At 36.0% G+C, this 21,127-nt stretch overlaps 1 protein-coding gene across 2 annotated transcripts in view; it reads left to right on the forward strand.

Annotated features, from left to right (window-relative positions):
* The window catches only part of RAPGEF2 (Rap guanine nucleotide exchange factor 2), a 185,625-nt gene that overhangs the window by 137,404 nt on the left and 27,094 nt on the right, over positions 1-21,127 (forward strand). For both annotated transcript variants that reach the window (XM_053975949.1, XM_053975950.1), the window contains 10 exons: positions 1,137-1,268; positions 9,684-9,861; positions 11,547-11,683; positions 12,215-12,373; positions 13,980-14,132; positions 14,508-14,672; positions 17,635-17,742; positions 17,833-18,036; positions 18,151-18,259; positions 20,411-20,657. In XM_053975949.1, the coding sequence (XP_053831924.1) occupies positions 1,137-1,268; positions 9,684-9,861; positions 11,547-11,683; positions 12,215-12,373; positions 13,980-14,132; positions 14,508-14,672; positions 17,635-17,742; positions 17,833-18,036; positions 18,151-18,259; positions 20,411-20,657 (1,592 nt within the window). The remainder of the gene's footprint in view (positions 1-1,136; positions 1,269-9,683; positions 9,862-11,546; positions 11,684-12,214; positions 12,374-13,979; positions 14,133-14,507; positions 14,673-17,634; positions 17,743-17,832; positions 18,037-18,150; positions 18,260-20,410; positions 20,658-21,127) is intronic.

The raw sequence follows: 21,127 nt of genomic DNA on the forward strand, positions 1-21,127 counted from the left end.
TCTTTAGCTGTATAGAGCTAATAATTTTTTCTAGCATGCTCTCTTGTAACTTGGAGTTGACTTTTTTCCCTAACATTTTATACTGATTGGCTTATTCTCTCTTAATGCTGAATGAGGTCTTATTTCCATCCAGGGAGAGCAAGCACCAAGGTAGCATTCATAATTGACATGGATGGACACACTGCATGTGACATTTTTCATACAAACACAACTCCTTAGAGATGAGAGTATCTGCCTTGTCTGAGTAGAAATAAAATTAATGAACAAAGATTTTTGGTTTTAATTATTGAAGAATTTATTGCACACCAAAATTGATACATTAACATACTTTTATTAACTAGCTGTGGGATGCAGGCTTCTTGGGGAGAAGAGTAATTTGCCCCTGAAAGAGCATTTAAATATTTATTCAGACTTTGTCAAAGTTCTTAAAGATTTTCATGGGAGCTGTGGCCATAAAGCAATAGTAGAAATATATATTACAAATCTTGGTGAATGATTGTTAAATGATCAAATATACTGTCTCAATTCATTCTTCAGCACTGCATGTGAGCAAACTAATTTCAAGATTATAGCTCTCTGTAATTGTGTCAGTCTTCCCACATTTCCTATTTACTGTCATATTATTTGGCTCAAAGTATAATGGATAGCTCTGTGACTTGGATTTTCCTTGTCTCTAATGAACTTTGTCAACTTGAGAAACAAGAGTTTACCAAATCCAGAGCAGTGCTGGTTGATTTTTTTAAAGAAGTATGTGACTTTACTCCCCTGTTAATTCCCGTCCTGCAGGAAACCATTGATTTTGGAAGTAGCACAATATTCATATGCATTTTAATTCTATCCAACCCCACAGCAAGCTACTGAAGAGTTTTGGCATATTGCTTCACTAATGTTTGTCCCCAGATACGTGTTTTTCTTGAATCTCTTATATTTACAATAATTTGGTGGTATTTTGCTGACCTCTGCATGAGTTAAAAAAGCTGCATAACTCAAAATTTTTATGCTGCATTCTCAAGCCCTAGTGATTTTCTTAAATAGTTGGTACTGGCAGAGAGTAAAGTGTGACATATATGATTTTAATTAATTTTGCTGTGTATCTCCCTCAAATTGTAATGATGCTTTTTCTGCTCCACCTATAGCTTCCTGCAGATTTCACAAAGCTGCACCTTACTGACAGTCTCCACCCACAGGTGACCCACGTTTCATCTAGTCACTCAGGATGTAGCATCACTAGTGATTCAGGAAGCAGCAGCCTTTCTGATATCTACCAGGTAAGACTGGAAGGGTTGCTGATGGGAGATGCAATTGCCAGCAGTTTTGCATTTAATAGCTGAATGTCCTTGCTATTGCCTCTTGTCAGTTTTTATCTGAAGAAGCACTCAATAGACTTCAAAAAAAACCCACCTTTTTGTTTGAATTGTAATGATTTCAGGCTTTAGATATATTGAGTTCATAATGTAGAACCTATTCAATGGTGGGAAGAAACAAATATGGAGTGGGCAGCCCATGCTTGAGGGGCATATCTATTTTCTCACCCTGTAGAAATGTGATGCCAACCTCTTAGCAGTGCTTCCTCTCTTGGCCATCCTCAGAAAGGTGGGGAGGTTGAACTGGTGATGCTTTTTAAAGTTATACTTCTGAGGTGGCTTCTTCTTGTAAAGCTCTGTGCTAATCACTGGGCACAGCTTGAGTTTAGAGAGACTCTGAAACTGATCTGGAGTCTAAATATAAATTGGAAAAAAGTCTAAAGTGAAATAAAATTAGGAATTATGCATTTTTCACTTGATGTTTATGCTTCTTGCAATGTTGGAGGAGGAGCTGTCCTGGTAGGGAAGTGTACCAATTTGTTACTCTGAAAGGAAGGAATCAAATCCAATTAAAATATATTTCTATCAAAATAATCATAAAGTAGTGAGACCACTTCAACATGAAGTACTGTTAACTAGAAGATGAATAATGTTTTTTTGAGATGCTTCTGAAATTGCAAGTGTAGACATTTAAACAACAGGAAAAGCATATTTACAAATACATAAAAGTTCAGCTGTGTTCATAGTTGTAGAATATAGTCTCTTTGAGGTGTATAAGCTTATAGGCTTCTTTTTGTGAGAGAAGATAGGCTATAAAAAGATCACAATTCAATTTAGACAGTAATTGCAATAATGCAAAGGTTTAGTTTTGCAAAACTATGAAATTAGCTGAACATTTTAGGCATAGCAAATGTCAGTCAAGTAGGTTTGTCAGAATTTCTTCTGAAGACAGGATTACTTTGAGGCAGGATTTAGGTTTATATTGTGACAATGAAGAAGATGTAAAATCAGTTTTGTTTTTCTAGTCTTCTCTAGATTTTCATTCCTTTCATTACAGAGATTTCTACTCTAACAGAAAAATAACAAGTACCTCTAGAGACAGCTGTAGGTGGCATGTAGTTACAGTCATAAAATTATTCTTGAGATAAGTTGGAAGTCAATTTTTTGCAGACTTTCAGCAAAACATTCATAACTGTGAAAAAGATCATTGAATTTCTGTGCAATTAAAAAAATGACCCAACCAAACTACATAAAAGGACTGCAGAAACCTCAGAAAAATACTTCTCTGTGTTGTTGCCAATGGTCTATGACTCCTACTGATTTCATTTGCAGTGTTGCAATCAACATAATGGTTGGTTTTTGGGGAGAGATAATGGTATACTGAAGTATTTATACAGACAAAATGTACTCTTTAAGTATTCTTTTAAACTGAATTTACAAACATAATGCATAATCCATTGTTAAAATATTATGTAGTTTCTTCAATTAATCTGCAATTAATACCACATTTAAAGGTGATGACTTGGCACAGATATATCAAGAACTGTGTAATTGCACAATGTCAAAGTATGAATAATAACCTATGTCCATATCTACATCCAGAAATATGATCATGTATTGTAGAATGCAACCTCATTTTTTTGTCTTAATACATATACTGGAAGGAATGTTTATTAATGAAATGGTAAATTCAGGTGTGGAAACTGATAAGGTTACTAAATTCTTGAATTTAACTTAGTGGTATAAAGTATTGTTTGCCTTGGTTTCTCAGATTCTGGTAAAACACTAATTTCTGGCCTCAGTTTCAGTCATAAAGGAATGTAATGTAATGTAGCAGAGTGTTAGGCTAGGTTAAAGTACTGCCAAATGGCTATAATTTGACTCTAGGACCAAGTTAAGGATTAAAGAGAAATATTTTTTTTCTTAAATCAGGAGAGTGAATCAGTCATTCTCACTCAATTGTTTGCCTTGCAATTCTCTCCCAAGTGTTTATTCAAAAACAGTAAACCATAACCAAGTCATCAATATGTTTTTTTTTTTTCTTCAAATTTGATAAATCTTAGGTAAAGCACATGATCATTATTCATTTGATTCTTATTTTTTGTAGTTAATGGCGTTTTTCTGTTCAGTGGGGTGGACTTGTGTTCATTATGGCTACATAGAAAGCAATGATTTAGAAAGATCATCATCTTGTCTTGCAATTGATAGAAAAAAAAATGGTTTTAAAGATTATACTGTTATTTAGATCATTACTGTTGAAATCTGAGGTAATATGTAATGTTTTGCATCCCGTAAGTATTAGTTCTGTAGCCTTAAGAGCAGCTGCTTCCAGTGAAAATATGTTCATGGCCTTTTAAGATTTTTTAAATAAATCATGAAGTTGAATCTTTAGATGCTTTCAGCATTGAACTGAGAATACTTCCTTTTAAATATTAATGCAGTATCTAAATTTGTTTGTCAAACGTTGCACATGAAAGAACTTCTTTTAGGATAAGAAATACTTACCAAAATAAAATCAACCTTTGTGTTTACCCCACCCAAGTTTCAAAAACATATCAGGTGCCAATTAGTAAGGTCCTTAAATACTGTTATTTTTATTTTAGGAAATAAGTTCAAGTGACGAACTCTGTAGGGTGACTTGAGAGGAAGGGGATGCTGAATGTCAGAGATCGTGTGTTGGCTTGTATTGCCAAGAACAATTCCTTGCTTCTGTCTTTTTTTGACTTGGCAAAGCAAATCATTCACTGCTGCTGCTCATGTGTGTCTGCTTGCTCTTGATTCCTAGGCTTAGTTAATGATTCTTAAATGAACACCTATACCTGTTCCTATATGCTCCTAAATGCTTCCTCTACCTGCTAAATATATTACCAGATGATTAGCGAGTGAGGGAATCTAAGCTCATGAACATGTGTGTTCCCCTCCCTGTTTTGGGAAGCATTATTGTGTTGGCTCAGCTCTTTGCCAGCCTTTCTTTACCTTATCCTGTCCTCAGCCTGGTGGCTTCCTGCCATGCTTACGTGCCCTCTGGTGCCTGCCCAGATACCACTGTCGGTACAGGAAACCAAGAACATCCTTTCTGAGACCCTCCCAGGATGTGTGTATTGCTTGGAAATTTTCAAGATGTCAGCTTTGTTTTCTCATGATTCTGATATGATAGCTCCTGGAAGAAAGGTCTGCCCTTCAGCAGCTCTTCCTGAGTGGGACCAGTCTCTTGTCTCTTAAACCAGAGAGTCCATGCAGCCTGCCCTTTAATCACTGTATACAAAATAAAGACATTTTACCTTAAGATAAAGCCACTCTTTTTGACTGTATCAGCTGCTGAAGTACAGGGCTCTGGCTAATGCCAGAATGGCTGGAACAGCTCAGGTAAATTGTCCTATGAACTGCCCCTTCTGCATTTTCAGTGAAGCCCGATGCAGTTCCTTATCACTCCTGTAAATGCAGGGCCTCTTAATCTGCTCTGTGACTTCCAGAGTCCATGTTCTGTATGCCTGTGGTCCTGGCAGACGTTTGCTCCATTCTGAGAAGGAGGCAATTATTGGCAATAAGGGGGGGATGCTGTTCCTGGTGGGTTGTCTGGATTGCTACACATTTCCGTCTTCAGTGAGGAAAACTTCTGCAGCACATGTGGGCTGCTGTGTTGTAAATTTTGGGGTAGATAATGAAAGAACAAATATGGAGAGCACTGTGAAAATCTTGGACTGAAGGAGTTTTAAGGTATTTCATGGATATTTACACTCATGTCAATGTAGTATGAAAAAATAATACCTTAGACTGTGTATGATTTCTGTACATATAATAATTATAGTTGTAGTACATATGATAACTATTTAATAAACAAATGTATATCATAGTGGCATGGATTGAATTTCATCTTAATTTATTGATATTGTAAACTTTTGCTCAGTCATCTGAAAGCTAATTTAAAACAAAACCCCAGACATGATTACTCTCGGTGGAGACACTGAATCCAATGTGTCTATATGACATGAGGGAATATTTCAAGCTAATGTGACTTCTGCAAGTCATTTAATGAGACAGGTAGAGCCAATGCTCTTGGTGTTTTGTATAGGTATCAGCTTAAAAATTAGAACGTAAAAGTGAGTAGTTTCGGTAATAGACATTCTTTTTTTCATTTTTTAGTTTATTTTTAAGCCTTAAATGACAGTAATGATGAGATGGTGTTTTTGAGCTGAGCATGGCTTCTTTCTTTGTTAGCTTCATGGAATTGAAGGACTGCACCAGGCAATGAACATATTTCTGGTTTGTGCAAGGAGTTTCTTCTATTCCTGTTTTTTTTTTTTTTTTTTTTTTCTTTTTGTCCCTGGTTTTTTTATCTGACATATTTGGAGAATTTGGATTGTTGATTTAGATAGTTACAAGGGGAATTAGGTCTTCAAAATGATACGTTTCCTAAAAAAAGTAATTTAAAAAAAATGTTTAAAAAGTAAAGATTAAAAATAGTCTGGTTAAAATACTAAGAAATCAGTAGTTAGTGTGGTTACTTTTACAGGTTATCTAGTTTTTTCTCTTTGTTACCATCAGTTGGAAGTTTTTCCCAAACCAGTATAGAAAGAAAACCATGAAGGCCACTTCAAACAGAGCCTGTCATATAAGCAGCTCTCCAAGTCTTCCCACTGTCTTTCCCTTAGTAAGGGTGGGGTGTGTGTGATGAAGCAGTTGTTTCACTGGAGTGAGAGTTACTTGGTTGTGTAAAGGTAGAGATTGCCCTTATCCTCTTCTATTCTGTTTTCTCAAGAAACTAAAAAATTCAGTGGAAGAGGAGGAAGGCAGTCAGTAAAAGAAGTCATCTTTAGCTGCTCATGTAGTCCATCACCTCTCATTGTGTTCATCGTCATGGTGCCTCTAAAAAATGAAAGACCAGTAGAGTTGGGAGTTTCCTCTCCTGCTGATCTAAAGTGACCAGAAGGGTCCACCATTTCCCCAGTCTGCCCAGTCTGACCTAGGGAGGATGAATGCTATTCTTCATCTCTTAATTCTCCCTTTCTTCCCCATGTCAGTCAAGGAACCAAAGGCTAACCAAGAACTTAGACAAGGCTTCTTTTAGTTTACATCTTTACCTTGGTTATTTCACAGTATTTGTTTAATTAGTTGTTATCATTCAAATCTGGAAGTGTGTTTGGACTTCAAGATCCTCAGCAGCTGAAGCAACTAGTTTTGTATTGGTGCAGTATTTCATAGTCACTGCTTAAAACTGGTCAGATTCTCCTTAGGTGTCAAATATGAAATACTACTCCAACTCAGGCTTGAAAATGTCTCTCTTAGTCTCTTAACTCTCATGTTGGTGATGTGACAAATAAAATATTAGGCTGTCACTATTATGAGATTACTTTGAAGCTTAAAAAAACTTCTCCACAGTTGGAAAGATGACACGAGAAATTTCTATCACAGTTGCTATTCAGACTATGGAGAGACATTGTTTTGTACTTCAGGCTGCAACCAACATTTTTCTTGCATGCAATCTTTTCAAATTTATTTAAGTGAAACTAATTTCTCTTATTGCCCAAGAAGCAAAGTACAACATGTGCCCAAGAGTGGCAATTCTGAGGTGTATTTCATCCTTGATTACATGCCCTGAGAAGATGTAAGCCTCATGATTGACTATAGTACAAATTCTGTTGGATATTCATCTTGTGTTTGGGTTTTTGGTGGCTGAGGTTCGTAAGGAATCCCCTATGCCCAAAGGAGCTTCCCTTTAGTCTTAGACAGATGCAAGGCTACTGCATAGTAACCAAGGTTTCCTGTGCAGACATGTTTGGTTTTTCTCACACAGAAGGGGGTACAAAAGCACTCAGAGTAGTTGGGTCATGAAGTTTAATGTCTCAGCAAGAGGACCTTGAATACTTGATATCATTCATGCTGCTACTAAGCCTAAAAATGCTATTTGTGATGTATAAACAAAAGGAGCCCTCCAGGTTTTCTTAGTTTTCTGGTTTTTTTTTTTTGTTTGTTTGTTTGTGGGTTTGGGGTGGGGGGTTGGGTTTGTTTGGTTTGGTTTTTGTTTTGTTTTGTCATGCACAAAGGCTACATTTGTCTTTCTTTGCTATCTTTTGCATGATCATAGCAATTTCAGAAAGTTGTTTGAAAACATGTAATTTTTTTCCTCAAAAGGTGTTTTTAAAGGTGTCCTAACTTAACAGACTTTCTTACTGCTTTGTAGATTGTGGCATTCAATACTGAACTTCTTTGTTGCAATGGTTAGATGTAGTTGCTTTCCATGCACCAATAACTTCAGTTGTCAAAAAAAAAAAAAAAAAGAAACAGTGAGTGTAAATAGTGATCATATTTGGGAAATCTTGTAGCATTTAGTAGTATTTATAAAGTGTTTTCTGAGTCCAAAGTTACATTTAATTCAGTGTGAGAATTTGTTTTAAATAGCATCAACTCTTCTTGATAATAGAGCTTCAAGAGTTTTCCAATTTTGTTTAATTGCTCTAAGACAGTAAAATAACTTATCTTTTAATAATCAGATATTGTACAATAGGTGGAAGTTTCTCGTCTATATTAGCATTGTGTGACTAAATTGAGTTCTGCATTTAGAGAGAGCTTAATCTGGGCAGGTAGGAGGGGCACTTGTTAATGATGGGAAGGTTTGCAGAACTGACTGTGAATCAGTCCCACTGTCACTGGAATTGTCACTGCTGGAGACTTCAGATTCTGACAGATTGGTGTCATAAGCTGTGTGTCTACTGACTCATCACCACTAATTTTTCAACCAGTCACTTTTGATGAAGGCTATTTTGAAAGACTAGTTACAGCAGCTGTTTCAAATGTATCACAGGGAATGTGCATGTTAAACACAGTAAGCCTGCTCATAAAAATACTGCTATCTGTGCTATGTTTTGGGATTTGTTTCTATGCCAGTAACATCTTTCCTTATCCTGGTTAAAAAATGAGCAACATTTCTTCTTGACAAAAGCAAAACCAAAAAAGCCACTAAACCCCCAAAACGAACAACAACAACTAAAAAATACCCAAGCCAAAACCACAAACTGAGAATAATTTGAATTTTACATAGATACTGTTCTCATGCGTTTTTATATTAACAAGGCCCAGTTACAAAGCTTGTGTTGTGCTGTAGGACAGAAGCATTTAAGTCTCTCACTAGCTGCCCCTGATCCATCTCCAGCCATATGCTGCTGTTCATGAGGTAGCTGTGTATAGTGGCATTAAAGTAACAGATGTCAGCCACAGATAGGGAGGCAGGAACAGCGGAGATGATTCTACAAAATTACCAATGCAATTTCGCTTACCTTCCCTGTGTTCAGAGAGTGACCTAGTTTTGTGGGTTGTCTTTTTCACCAGTCTGAGAGATCGATGAAACAAGCTTTAGTAGGTGTGTTTGTCCCATGTATTATTTTTAAAGTAGAGGTGAATGCATTGTGTGGTCCCAGAGTCTCAGAAGCTAACCATCCCTTTAAGGCCTGTGAAACTGGATTTCTCAAGCTATGGCTTAAAGTTTATTAGAAGCTTGCATTTCCTTAAAAATTGTCATAGCTGAGCCTTGGCAGCTGCTGTGGTATTAAATCAGGTTCTGAGAAAAAGCAGCCATATCAGCCACGACAGACAAATCTTTGTGGGATTTATTAAAGTGTTCGGTCTTCAAACTCAATCATTAAAATATATTTACCTTTGGGTGCTGTACTAATGACCTCAAGCTATATCTGGACTATGTTTTCATTCATTTTAATACAATTTAAAAGAGGTTAAGTTTGGCAGATATTCTGGGTAGTCCATCTGTGGTGTTTAAGCAATGACTTTGCATTTTTTCTGCATCTGTAAATTCTTAGACAGTTTATCAGCAAACGAAAGCCATATTTAACCATGTTCAACTGGAATTGTAAAAGGAAAGTGCAGTTCTAGGTGACTGAGAAATAGCAAAATTCTTGTAGCATTTTGATGCTGTTCTCATTTCCCCAAACTATCTGTTTAAAATTACATTGCTTTCTTAAGTGTCTTAAAATGTAAATTTGGGGTGAGCACAGAAATTGTCAAATGAAAACTGTTTATTGAAAAAAAAATCATATTCAGTTGACAGTCCAAGACATTGTTGCTTGAAATGTAATAACCTTAAATCCCCCCAAGACCCACAGATTAAGTAATGTCTTTTGAATCCTTTGTATGTGTGACTGACTGAAACAAATGTTAAAAGTTGTATTTAAACACAGTGGGTTTGGATTGATTAATTGTTAGTTGTTTTAAAAAGATACATAAAGAAAAAAGCAATATAGAATAAAAATATTGAATAAATTGGAGTGATCTGCTAAATGATAGAATTAATCTCTGTACATTTAACCAGAAAACTGCAGCAGTAAAGAACACGTTTGAATGTTTTTTAATTGTTTATGTACTAATTAGGCTACAGAAAGTGAGGCTGGTGATATGGATCTCAGTGGATTGCCAGAGACAGCAGTGGATTCTGAGGATGATGATGATGAAGAAGACATTGAAAGGGCATCAGATCCTTTGATGAGTAGGGATATTGTTAGAGACTGCTTGGAGAAAGACCCAATAGACAGGACAGATGATGACATTGGTAAGTATTGCAATGTACTAAAATGTTGTCGAACATGTTCTTCTTTACCTCCAAAAACTTAATTTTTGAGCTTGTGGTTTTATTTTAATCATTGGCCTTTGTAGTTGGTAAGTTTGGTGTTTGTTATTATTGTTTTTCATATAAGTAAATATATAATGTGAACAAGTAAGGAAAACACATATAATATGGGTGAAACCTATTATTTTCTGGCCCTTTTGATCTCAAATTTTAGCTTCTAATTGATATCAGAACAGGTTTATGAAGGAGGTGTCATTGAAAACTGGAAAACAGACAGAACCTTGGCAAAGTCAACACTGCTTCTCACAGTATGTTTTTAATTGTCAGTTGTGACATTGTGACTTGACATTTGTTGGAAACATTGGAGCCTTTAAAACCTTAACATAAATGTGCATCTAATCAAACTAATTTGCTATGTTAACATACAAGTAAACACATTGAAAGCAAAGCAGAACTAGAATCCAAATTTTTATCTAATCTGTTTCACTGGGGGAGATATTTTTCTTTTATTGAAGTATGACTAAATGATGATTAAGGTTGATTATCAGATGATTAAGGGACTAGAGCATCTCTTATGCAAGGAAGGTCTAAGAGAGCTTGGGGCTGTTCAGCTTGGAGAAGGCTCAGAGGACTCTCATTAATGTGTAGAAATACCCTGGGGTGAGGGTGTAAAGATGATGGAGCCAGAGTCTTCCCAGTAGTGCCCAGTGAGAGGACAAAGAGCACAAACTAAAACACGGGAGGCTCCATCAGAGCACCAGGAAATGCTTTTTTTCTGCTGTGACTGAGCACTGGGAGAGGTTAGTCCAGAGAGGTGTTAGTATTCCTCCTTGAAGATAGTCAAAAGATGGTCCTGGGAAACTGGCTGTAGGTGGCTCTGCTTGAGCAGGCAGGTTTGACCAGCTGACTTCTGGAAGTCCCTTTTAACCAAAACCTTTCTGTGATTCAGAGTAAATAAAAAATTAGGGAAAAGATTGGATCCTATTGAACTCTTTCAGTTCAAATCCAGTTTGATTTTAGATCAAACTGGATGCAAAAAACATTTTTAGACATATAATCACTTGGCAGGACTGCTAAAACTGAGTTCTGTAGTTATGAACAGCAAAAACAAATGAAAATACAGGAAGCTCACTGTTGAGTACAAGTGCAACTCAAGTGCATGTAGAAGAGAGAGCCGCAGTAGTCACCTTTAAGACAGTAATCCTGTCTGGTCCATCTGAGAGGAACTTTGTGAAACCACCAGACAATAATCAAGTACAATTTACTGTTAAGCCTAGACTAGGAGGTGTTGGCTTTACCAAACAACTTGCTCAGTTTTGTGGAATTTGTCTTGTTGTATTTTATATAGTTGTAGTCACAATGAAATTATTGCCCTGACTGGAGTATTAAAAATATCATTGGTTGTATTCAGAGCTCTTGGTTACATTACAATCCTTCCATTATGTTGACTTTTACTTTGCAGGGTTTCTATAGATGATATGACCAGCCAGTCTGTGTCTAAAAAATACCCAGTAATTAAAACAGGCCACTGTACATGATTTATTAGTATACAGAAACGATTGTGCAGAGCTTTATCTTAAGCAGCCTCAGGCATCTTGCTGAAGAACTGTCTTTACTGTGCTTTGTTGTTTTGACATGCACGACTCAGTGGGCTTTTTCTCCTTCAGAACAACTACTGGAATTCATGCATCAATTGCCTGCTTTTGCCAACATGACAATGTCAGTGAGGAGAGAACTCTGTGCTGTAATGGTGTTTGCAGTTGTGGAGAGAGCAGGAACTATTGTACTGAACGATGGGGAAGAGGTCAGTAGAAGTTGCTTTTGACTCTCCTATTATACCAAACATCCCAGATTCCACACAGTTAAGGTCCTCTTTTGTTACTTAAAAAAAAAAAAAAAGAAAAAAAAAACAACATTCAGGTAAATCAGGACTGTTTTTGTTCTGAATTTTCTGAAAGCTTTTGTTTAAGCTCTCACTCCTTTCTTAAGCAATAAAACCAGAAAACATTCTCTCTACTGTACAAAATGCTTCCTGCCTATCTGAGCTCATTTGGAGACTTCATGTCAGTGTTCAAGTGCTGCTTTAAAACTTCCTTTTTTTTTTTTTTTTTTTTCCACTTTCATTACCTCTTAATAGTAAAGATGAACTTAAGATCCCAGTTTCTTGAGCTGGAAATAGCTGTACATTTAAGGAAAATGAGCTTGTAAAGTTTTTAATAGGTGCTAAAAAAATAACTTTCGCTTTAGAACAATCGTGAGAGTTGTATTTGTGTAGTATGATATTAAAAAGTTAAGTGATTTGGCCTTCATGTATCCTGCAATGTTTGATTTGTAGCTGGATTCCTGGTCAGTCATTTTGAATGGCTCTGTGGAGGTGACATACCCTGATGGAAGAACAGAGATATTATGCATGGGGAACAGTTTTGGTGTTTCCCCCACCATGGAAAAGGAATATATGAAAGGAGTGATGAGAACCAAAGTGGATGACTGCCAGGTAGAGTGTCTGTGGTACATGCAAATTCACACCCTCATAGGTGTAGTACAACTCTATAATGAGACCCAGTTTTATTTTAAACTGAATATATGTAAAATATCCAGTGGGTAACCATGGACAGTAGTTGGGCAGTTTGGCTCCTGCATACCCACAGTCTGGGAAATGGAGTTTTCTTTGTCTGGGTAAAGGATCATTTTGCATGAAGATGTTTCTCTACATGCTTTTTCCAGAATGTGAGGGCCACCAGCCATACATCCATTGCTTCCAATGTTCCTAGTAGGATCTCAAGGTCCATTAGCCATGACAGGCTCCTTTCCTTCTGCAGCTAATAGCTATTCTGCCTTACTCAACTCAGCTACAGAATATCAGAGTAATACAAACTTTGTCTCCCGTGGTTTGAGTGAAAGATCTAATTTTGGCTAATCCGACCTTTCAAGGAAAAAGCCTTGATGTTTGCTGTAATACAAGCAGTCAGTTGTAAAAAATGCTTTTCATAGCATAAAACTACTGGCTGAATCTGGTTATGTGGTTGCTATTTACTTATTCCCATCCATAAAAAAAATAACAGAACCATGGGTGAATCAAGCATTTTGCTTGGTCCTGATGGTTAATTAGTTTCAAGTAGATGACCTTTGAAAGGGGTGAAAATATGTTAATAGAGTCACCTGGTTTAGGCTGCCCATCTAACTCCCAAAATGTACATAAATGGTTTCTCATTAGGGTAATGTTTTCAACAAATCCAAACTGTGGGACTTCTGTTTCAGTTACTACTAGCTGCTGGAAAAATGAAATGGTGTGTAAATGAATTTAAAGAGAAAGTAGTGTCTCTGATTCTTGGGCCCTTGTCCTAAGTATGCATGTGAGGATTTAATAACTTTTCAATTATAATAAACACTGCTCCTCTCTGTTAAATACCTAAATTCACATAATAAGGCAGTTTAATCTTGCTCCCCAAAAGAGACAAATTGTACGCAATTTGTGTACAATGTAATCTTTTTCTAATTTGTAATGGTTGGTCTTAATTATATTTGCATAGTGTAGGTATTAGGAGCTTTCCTAAGATATTTATTCTTGCACTTATTCTTGGCTGAACTGATGATTGTAGAAAATAATTTTCCTGCTGTATGCTTTAAGCCAAGAAGTAATTTCTTTCTTTGTGCCTGCACTAATTAATTTAATAAATGTTATTTTTCTTACTAATTGACTTCAATAAAATAGCTATAAAAAAAGATTATTTACCAAAACAATCGGCACAAAAAATAAAAGCTGAGTTTTCACTTAACTCTTCTGAACACCACAAAAGAGCTGGGCTTCATCTCCAGCAGTGGGGAGGTCAAAGCAGCTGAATGAAAATGGCTGGGAATACTAAATCATATTGCTCTGATGGATCTTGGCCTCCTCTAAGTGCAGGATTATAGTGGCAGTACTGTGCCTGTTCATCTGTTCATCTGCTTGCTACAGCTGAACTGTTGGAAGAACAAATTTGGCTCTCTGCAGGTTGAGGAGCTACTTTATCTTGTCTGTTGATTGAGTACTTGCACCTTAAATCTAAATATTCTTCTGAAGATTTAACCTTCTGACACTGGTGCGCGATGATTCTTTCCAGTTTGTTTGTATAGCCCAGCAAGATTATTGCCGCATCCTCAATCAAGTGGAAAAGAACATGCAGAAGGTAGAAGAGGAAGGGGAGATTGTGATGGTGAAGGAGCACAGGGAGCTTGACCGCACTGGAACGAGAAAAGGCCACATTGTCATCAAGGTAAAAGGAAAAGAGAGAGTCTCTTGAAAAAGTCTGTGTTCTGTAGACCTCTTAACTTGGCAAGTTAGATGCAGGATCAGTTGAGATATACATTGTAGAAGTAAATATTTGAAAATGGACTGTTAATATTTCTAGATTTTTAAAAATAATTATGCATGTTGACAGCTAGGTGATTTTTGTAGAGATTAATTACACACTTGTTTTACATTTCTTAACACAGTAGTCAAGCTATTATGTTTGCTAAGCTCATCAGTTAATGGATGTCAGCATTCTTTCTAGTGTAATGAGTCCTCAGTATGTTACAAGAAAACAAATTTGCATGTGTTGAAAATGTGTTAATAACTATGATTTTTTCAATTTTTTTGCTTTCAATAGGGAACAGCTGAAAGGTTAACAATGCATTTGGTGGAAGAGCACTCTGTGGTAGACCCAACATTTATAGAAGACTTCTTGTTGACATATAGGACTTTTCTTTCCAGCCCAATGGAAGTGGGCAAGAAGTTGTTGGAGTGGTTCAATGACCCCAGCCTCAGGGATAAGGTAAAAATCTCCCAAATCATGTATTACCATTTGAATTGAAATATAAGGTAATAAGAATAAAATATACTTTAGAGAGAATAACTAAATTGAATAAGATACAAATAGCTGGTGATATATTCTAATGGCTAAAACTAAGGACATTTTCCCCTTGTTTTATTTAAATATTACTGTGCTCATGCAAGGTAAATTGCCTGTGTTTTACTTTACTGTGTTTTTACAACTTAGTTGCTTGCAGGTGTACAGGAAGGTTTTTTTCCAATAGTATTTTTATTTAATGTAATTCAGTATAGTTTTATTGTGTCTCCAAGCTTGAGCATATAACTAAGTTCTATGTTTTTCTGTACATAATGCTAGTTAATTCAATGTGGCAAATGGGATTTTTTTAAAAACAGAATAGAAAATTCATGTATTATTAAAAATCTGTTGTGCTTTATGTAGCATTAAAAAAAAGCCACCAAGCCCAACCCAAATACAAGAAAGCAATCAGATATTTTCTTCCCTAAACAAAATTTCCATGATGGAAGACTAAGGCACATCCAGTGTTGGCACATTGGCCATTGAGGCTTTATCATGCTTCAAACCATATTGCTTTATTTTCTCTTGTATGCAACTTTTTCTTATGTTAAAAAAGTGTAAAAAATTACAGATGCCCTTTTCTTTTTGTGAATTTGAAACCATGGGAATTATATTAGTAGAGTGAAAGAGAAATTTGGTTTTCAGCTTTTATTTAAATCTGGGTCTTTCTTCCAGAAATTTCTTCCAGAAATGTGCCTTGAAGGAAGGATCTTATATATGACTGAGGGTAGGCTTTGCAGCTAATACTGTTCAGAGCTATAATATTAGAGTTCATCTTTAAATTTATGTTGCTTGTCCTCCAATGGACAATCCCCTCAGCCTCTAAAAGCATGAGCCAGCACAGTTGCTTGTATCAGTCTGAACACAGAACAGCTCTTTGTTCTGCTGCCTCAATAACCAGCCTTTTCTGACCTCCAGCAGCACTGACAGAAAGACAGGAGGCAGAGAACAGTTTGGGACAAGAGGAGATAAGCAAGTAGGGAATAAGGAATCTGGAAGATTTTGGCTGTTTTGTACTGGGTGCTCGTAGGCAGTAAGGGGAGTGAAAGGGGTGAGTAAAACTTCTGGGGATGATCAGTACTCAGGAGCATTCAGAGTGGGACACTGGACATCCAGCCTTAGCAATGATTTTGCCCTGCAGCAAGTTACTTGATTTTACAGCTTTAATCCTCTTTTAATGCTTTTCCTGATTTGTGACACAAATAATGGCATTCCTCTGGAAGTCAGCATTCAATTCCTCTCAGCTCAGTGTCCTCTGAGTGTAGATGAGTAAGTCCCAACTTTAAAAGCAGCATTGACAGTGAAGCTGTCACTGCAGTAGTTTAAAATACATTGCGTGGTACAGCTTGCAACTTCCCAGACAATTTTAATAATCTGCAATTACCCTAAATTTAACCAGACATTGTCTGGATCTTCCAGTGTCATCCACAGCAATGAAAAATATCAAAACTGTTTAACAGGAATGAAGTTCATCTTCAATTTTAAAGGTGCAGAAATCTCAAGTATTTTCCTGTGGCTGGGAGCTGCAGCATGTAGAGCTGGCTAGCTGCCTTCAGTTAGAATCTGAACTTGAAGAGTTCTGAAGTGCTTGGTTAGTTTGGTCATTAATTTCAGCAGCTCTTCTGAATTAATTTCCTTTGCGGGGAAAAAGGAAAATTACTTAGAAACCTCGAGGGTAGCAGGGATTGGTTTTGCATGCCTAGTGTCAGACCTTTAGCACATGGGGCAGAGGATTGGATTTTGTGCAGACACAAAGAATGCGCAGGGGTTAGCACTAACTGATTAAAAAATTTGTATGAGCCTTTGTTCTTAAGTGTTAGGTTTTGAAATGTTTAGAGATTTATCCCTACTTGATTTACTTTCCCAGCATAAAAGAAGAAATGCAGCTGTATTTTAGAGGTAGCATTGAGTGGCACAACTGTTTTGGATTCAGCATCTTTTTAAAAATAGCATGAATCAATACTAATTCAAGACACCAAAACACTTTTGTTTTGTCAGGACAAATGCTGCTGATGTTCCAGGTCAAATCGCATACTAAAAGAGAGAGTATTATAGTAAAAGCATATAGTTTTAAAAAATACAGCTCTTATTTTGTGGTTTTACCTTCATTAGTATTAATTAATGGTATTTCTTTAGATTTTTTCCTAAGAAGCTGTAAAATACCAGTTAAGATTCTTCTCAGCTCTATCATCATAATTGCTTGGGTGGGGTAGTCAGTGGAGGGAAAAAAGGAGGAGTAAATGGGAAAGATTGGCTCTAAGGAAAGGAATTTCTGTTTTTTCTATTAAAACCTCTTTCATGCTTCTTGCAATATCTTGTTTTTCCTGCCTCTTTAAACATACAGTAGTTATTTTACAGAGGTAAATGCCAAATTAAGTTAATGGCGGCACATCTAAAGACTTAGGAGATTCAAGAACCAATCATAATAATAATGCCATATTGTAAGCTTTGTGATCCTGTGCTTGGAGAACTAAGCAGATTTGGAAATGTACATGAACAGGAAATTGTTATAAGTCAGAAATTGATCTACCTTGTTGCCTTCTACCTTTGTGCACTATTCCTTACTTAAAAATTGATACAGCCAGTGTTTTCTGACTTACAGCATTAATTATGAAATACAGCATATATGATTGCTTATACACGTGAAATCAATTTTGATAATTTTTTCTATTCTCCTGATATATAATTGCATATTAGTGAAGTTTGATTTGGATGTGTGTGTATATATATATATATGCGTGTGTGTGTGTGTGTGTGTGTGTATGTATTATTTAAGATTCCAGTGAAAATTTACAGGGCCTTTAATGACCAGTATTCTTAAAGGACTTGGCAGTAGTGTTGTTCTGAGTATTCCAGCAATATATTTATAATATTGATGAATTTTCAGGTTACACGGGTAGTATTGTTGTGGGTGAACAATCACTTCAATGATTTTGAAGGAGATCCTGCTATGACTCGATTTCTGGAAGAATTTGAGAACAATTTGGAGAGGGAGGTAAGAGTGAGGGTATTTTCTGACAACTTGGGATAACAGGGAATAACCAGGCTATTGTTATATATAACTTACTATGCTTTTCTCTTATAGAAAATGGGCGGACATTTGAGGCTGTTAAATATTGCTTGTGCTGCTAAAGCTAAACGAAGATTGATAACCTTAACAAAGCCATCTCGAGAAGCCCCTTTGCCTTTTATCTTGCTGGGAGGGTCAGAAAAGGGATTTGGAATCTTTGTTGACAGTGTAGATTTTGGTAGCAAAGCTACAGAAGCAGGCTTGAAACGTGGAGACCAGGTATGTAATTTTAAAATGTGTCTTTCCATTACCCTGCCCCCATTTTTTTTTTTTTTTGTTTTGTTTCCTTTCTCTTCACTACATGAAAATTTTTCAAATTTGTTTGAATTTTAGATATTGGAAGTGAATGGCCAAAACTTTGAAAACATTCAATTGACAAAAGCCATGGAAATCCTTAGAAATAACACTCATCTGTCTATCACTGTGAAAACCAATTTATTTGGTAAGTTTGTCTGCATTGTTCATTCTAGTTTTGATAGAGATCAAAATTTTTTTTTATAGTTTAAAATAGTTATGTTTGAAACCCTTTTGTACTAGAGAGAATAGAAGAAGGAAACATGAAGGGCCTAAAATACCTTGATTCATAATTGCAAAGAAAAATTTATGAGTAGAAATTTAACATGAAGTGACTTCCCTCTCACAAGTGTACGCTTCTTGATTAAGAGGAACTATAGCTCCAACTTAAAAAACCTGTTTGTGTATATAATGTTTAGTTCTCTCTCAAGAAAGAAGCCTCTTCAGGCATTTCAGCTGATCAGTGGTCTTATTCTGTCTGCTGAATTTACTTGTAGTTTTTCAGCCCACTCTAAGTGTAACAAGCTCAAGGCTATTACAACCTTTCCTGACAGCTAGGTGAAAAGATTCTTGCTACCCTCTGTATTTGTTCTCTACATATTTCCCTCTAACAAGTACTAAAGTACACATGGAAGAGTCTTCAAGCAGCTCAGGACCTCAATTAGCATCATAAGTAATTAATAGATTGGAGGTTTGGTTTGATTTTTTACCACTGGGTACTTGGATTACTTACACAATTTAGTGATGTGTTCCTTGAGTATCTCTTTCAGGATCAGGTTCTTCATCACAAGTAAGTAGGGCAGAATATTACCACAGCACATCACTGCACTAACTGAAAATTTAGTTTACCTAGGTTATCTCCAAAAGTCTGTGGTTAAATCTTTTTCCTGGGGATTTTTTTTTTCTTTGCAGTAAGGATTCAAATATTTCAGTTGTTTCTAATAATTAAAGAAATTTCTTAATATATTTGGATATGCTTTTTTACCTGGATGTTCTCATTTCTCTATGCGTAAGTTCTGTAACTATCCTCCTCACACTGGATGTTTGAATCTCATGTGTTGCTTTACTATATTAAAGATTAAACCTGATTTCTTCCTTTCTTCAGAAGTGTTTTTCTAATTTTTCTATCTTGTGGCTCCATTGCAAATACTGAAATCAGATTACAGTATAGTCCCAGAGCAGTTACTTCCTGTGTATTGCATGCAGAATTTCTTCTCCAAAAATCCCAAAAGGAGAGTTTCCTTTTTCAACAGCATCTTCTTATCTGTACTTAATTTCTCTCTCCAGCCTCTTAAGTCCTATTCAACAATACAGTTATTGGCTGGATTTACTCTCTTCCACTTTTGTGTCTTCCTTCAAGCTTTTTTGAAGTCTCTTGGTAATTTGTTGTGCCTCTAGATATTAGAGAAAGAAAAAACAGTAAAAGATAGCCCCTAATACTCATCCTTACTTAGTTGCCCTCGTTCCTATGTTTTTCTACAGTTCCTTAGTTTTAATTATCACTTTTCATTTATTATTACAAATCAAGTCATCAGAGGATTTTCCAATTTTTGTATGGAGAGCTCCTCTAACACTCAGAATACATTGCTTGCTCTCCAGTTCAGTTTTGTTTGATTTATTTTTTTTTTGAGGCTCAAAGTTGCAGTAGAACTAATTCACAAATTTATCAGATATTTCTGCCTCAGAAATGACTCTTTGCTGGGGAGCTGAGGGAGAATGAGTGGTTTTTTTTTGTATTTCTGGCAGATGGATACAACAGCCCTGTCAAACATCCAAGGTGTCTCAGTAGTCTCCTGCTTTATTTTCCTTATGACTTTGTTGCTGTTTTCCTTCTGGTTTTTTTTTTGATGCTGTTGCTAATGATTTTTTGTCCATCTGAAAGCTTTGGTTGCTGCCTCTCTGTTTAAAACTTACTTCTAATTTTTATTTTCCTATCTCACTTTTGTCTAATGTGCTCTTTTTATACATGCTGCTATTCTGCAGAAGCCTTTGTCTTTAGACTAAAAAGTCAAATTCCTTCTGTTGATACCATCCGTGTAACCATGTGGGCACCTGTGTATTTCTCTTCTAGGCTGGGCCAATTAACTGATTTTCTGATTCATACTACAGAAAATGAATTTAATTTTTAAAAGTAAAAATGTTTTTGAAGCTTATACCTAAATTAATTTAATGCTGGAATTGACAGAATATCCTAATCTTTTTTTTTTTTTTAATTATCAATATTAAACTGGTCTTGTGCACAGACCTTTCTTTTACATTTTTGTCCTTTTTCTTACCTCCCTTTTTCTGTCCTGTGCAGTTTTTAAAGAACTCTTAACAAGGTTGTCAGAGGAAAAAAGAAATGGTGCTCCCCACCTGCCTAAAATTGGTGATATTAAAAAGGCGAGTCGTTACTCCATCCCTGACCTTGCTGTTGATGTGGAGCAGGTAATAGGATTAGAAAAAGTAAATAAGAAAAGTAAAGCCAACACAGTTGGGGGAAGAAATAAATTAAAGAAGATACTTGACAAGACTCGAATCAGCATTCTTCCTCAGAAACCATACAAGTGAGTTTATTTCCTCCTAAATATTTCCTCTGCATTAAATTATAAGAATTCCTAATGAACTTATAATTTGTGATTATACTTTTTTATTTATTAATACAAATCATGTTTAAATCTGAAAAAATAGCAGAAAAAAAACCATTCTGAATATTTGAACAAGCATAGACTGCTAACAGCGCAGCTCCTGACATCAATTTAGATGTATTTTGTTTCTTATAGATCAAGTAATGACACAAATACACAAATACTTCTTTATGTCATTTCCCTTTTTCTTTTAAGAGGACTATTAACTGAAATTATTTCAAAATAATTCTGCAAGCAGGTTACTTGCAATGGGTTGGTATGAGCTATGGTTTCAATGTATCCCCACATTCCAGTGGTCTATAAGAAATTTTCTGTACTTCTCTAAGGGAGAGAGAGGTTAAAATTTTAACTTGAGTTCTTTGATGGAATTGTGTGTGGCTTTTTATTGT

Source organism: Vidua macroura, chromosome 4 (genome assembly GCF_024509145.1).
Source record: "Vidua macroura isolate BioBank_ID:100142 chromosome 4, ASM2450914v1, whole genome shotgun sequence".
Lineage (NCBI taxonomy): Eukaryota > Metazoa > Chordata > Aves > Passeriformes > Viduidae > Vidua > Vidua macroura.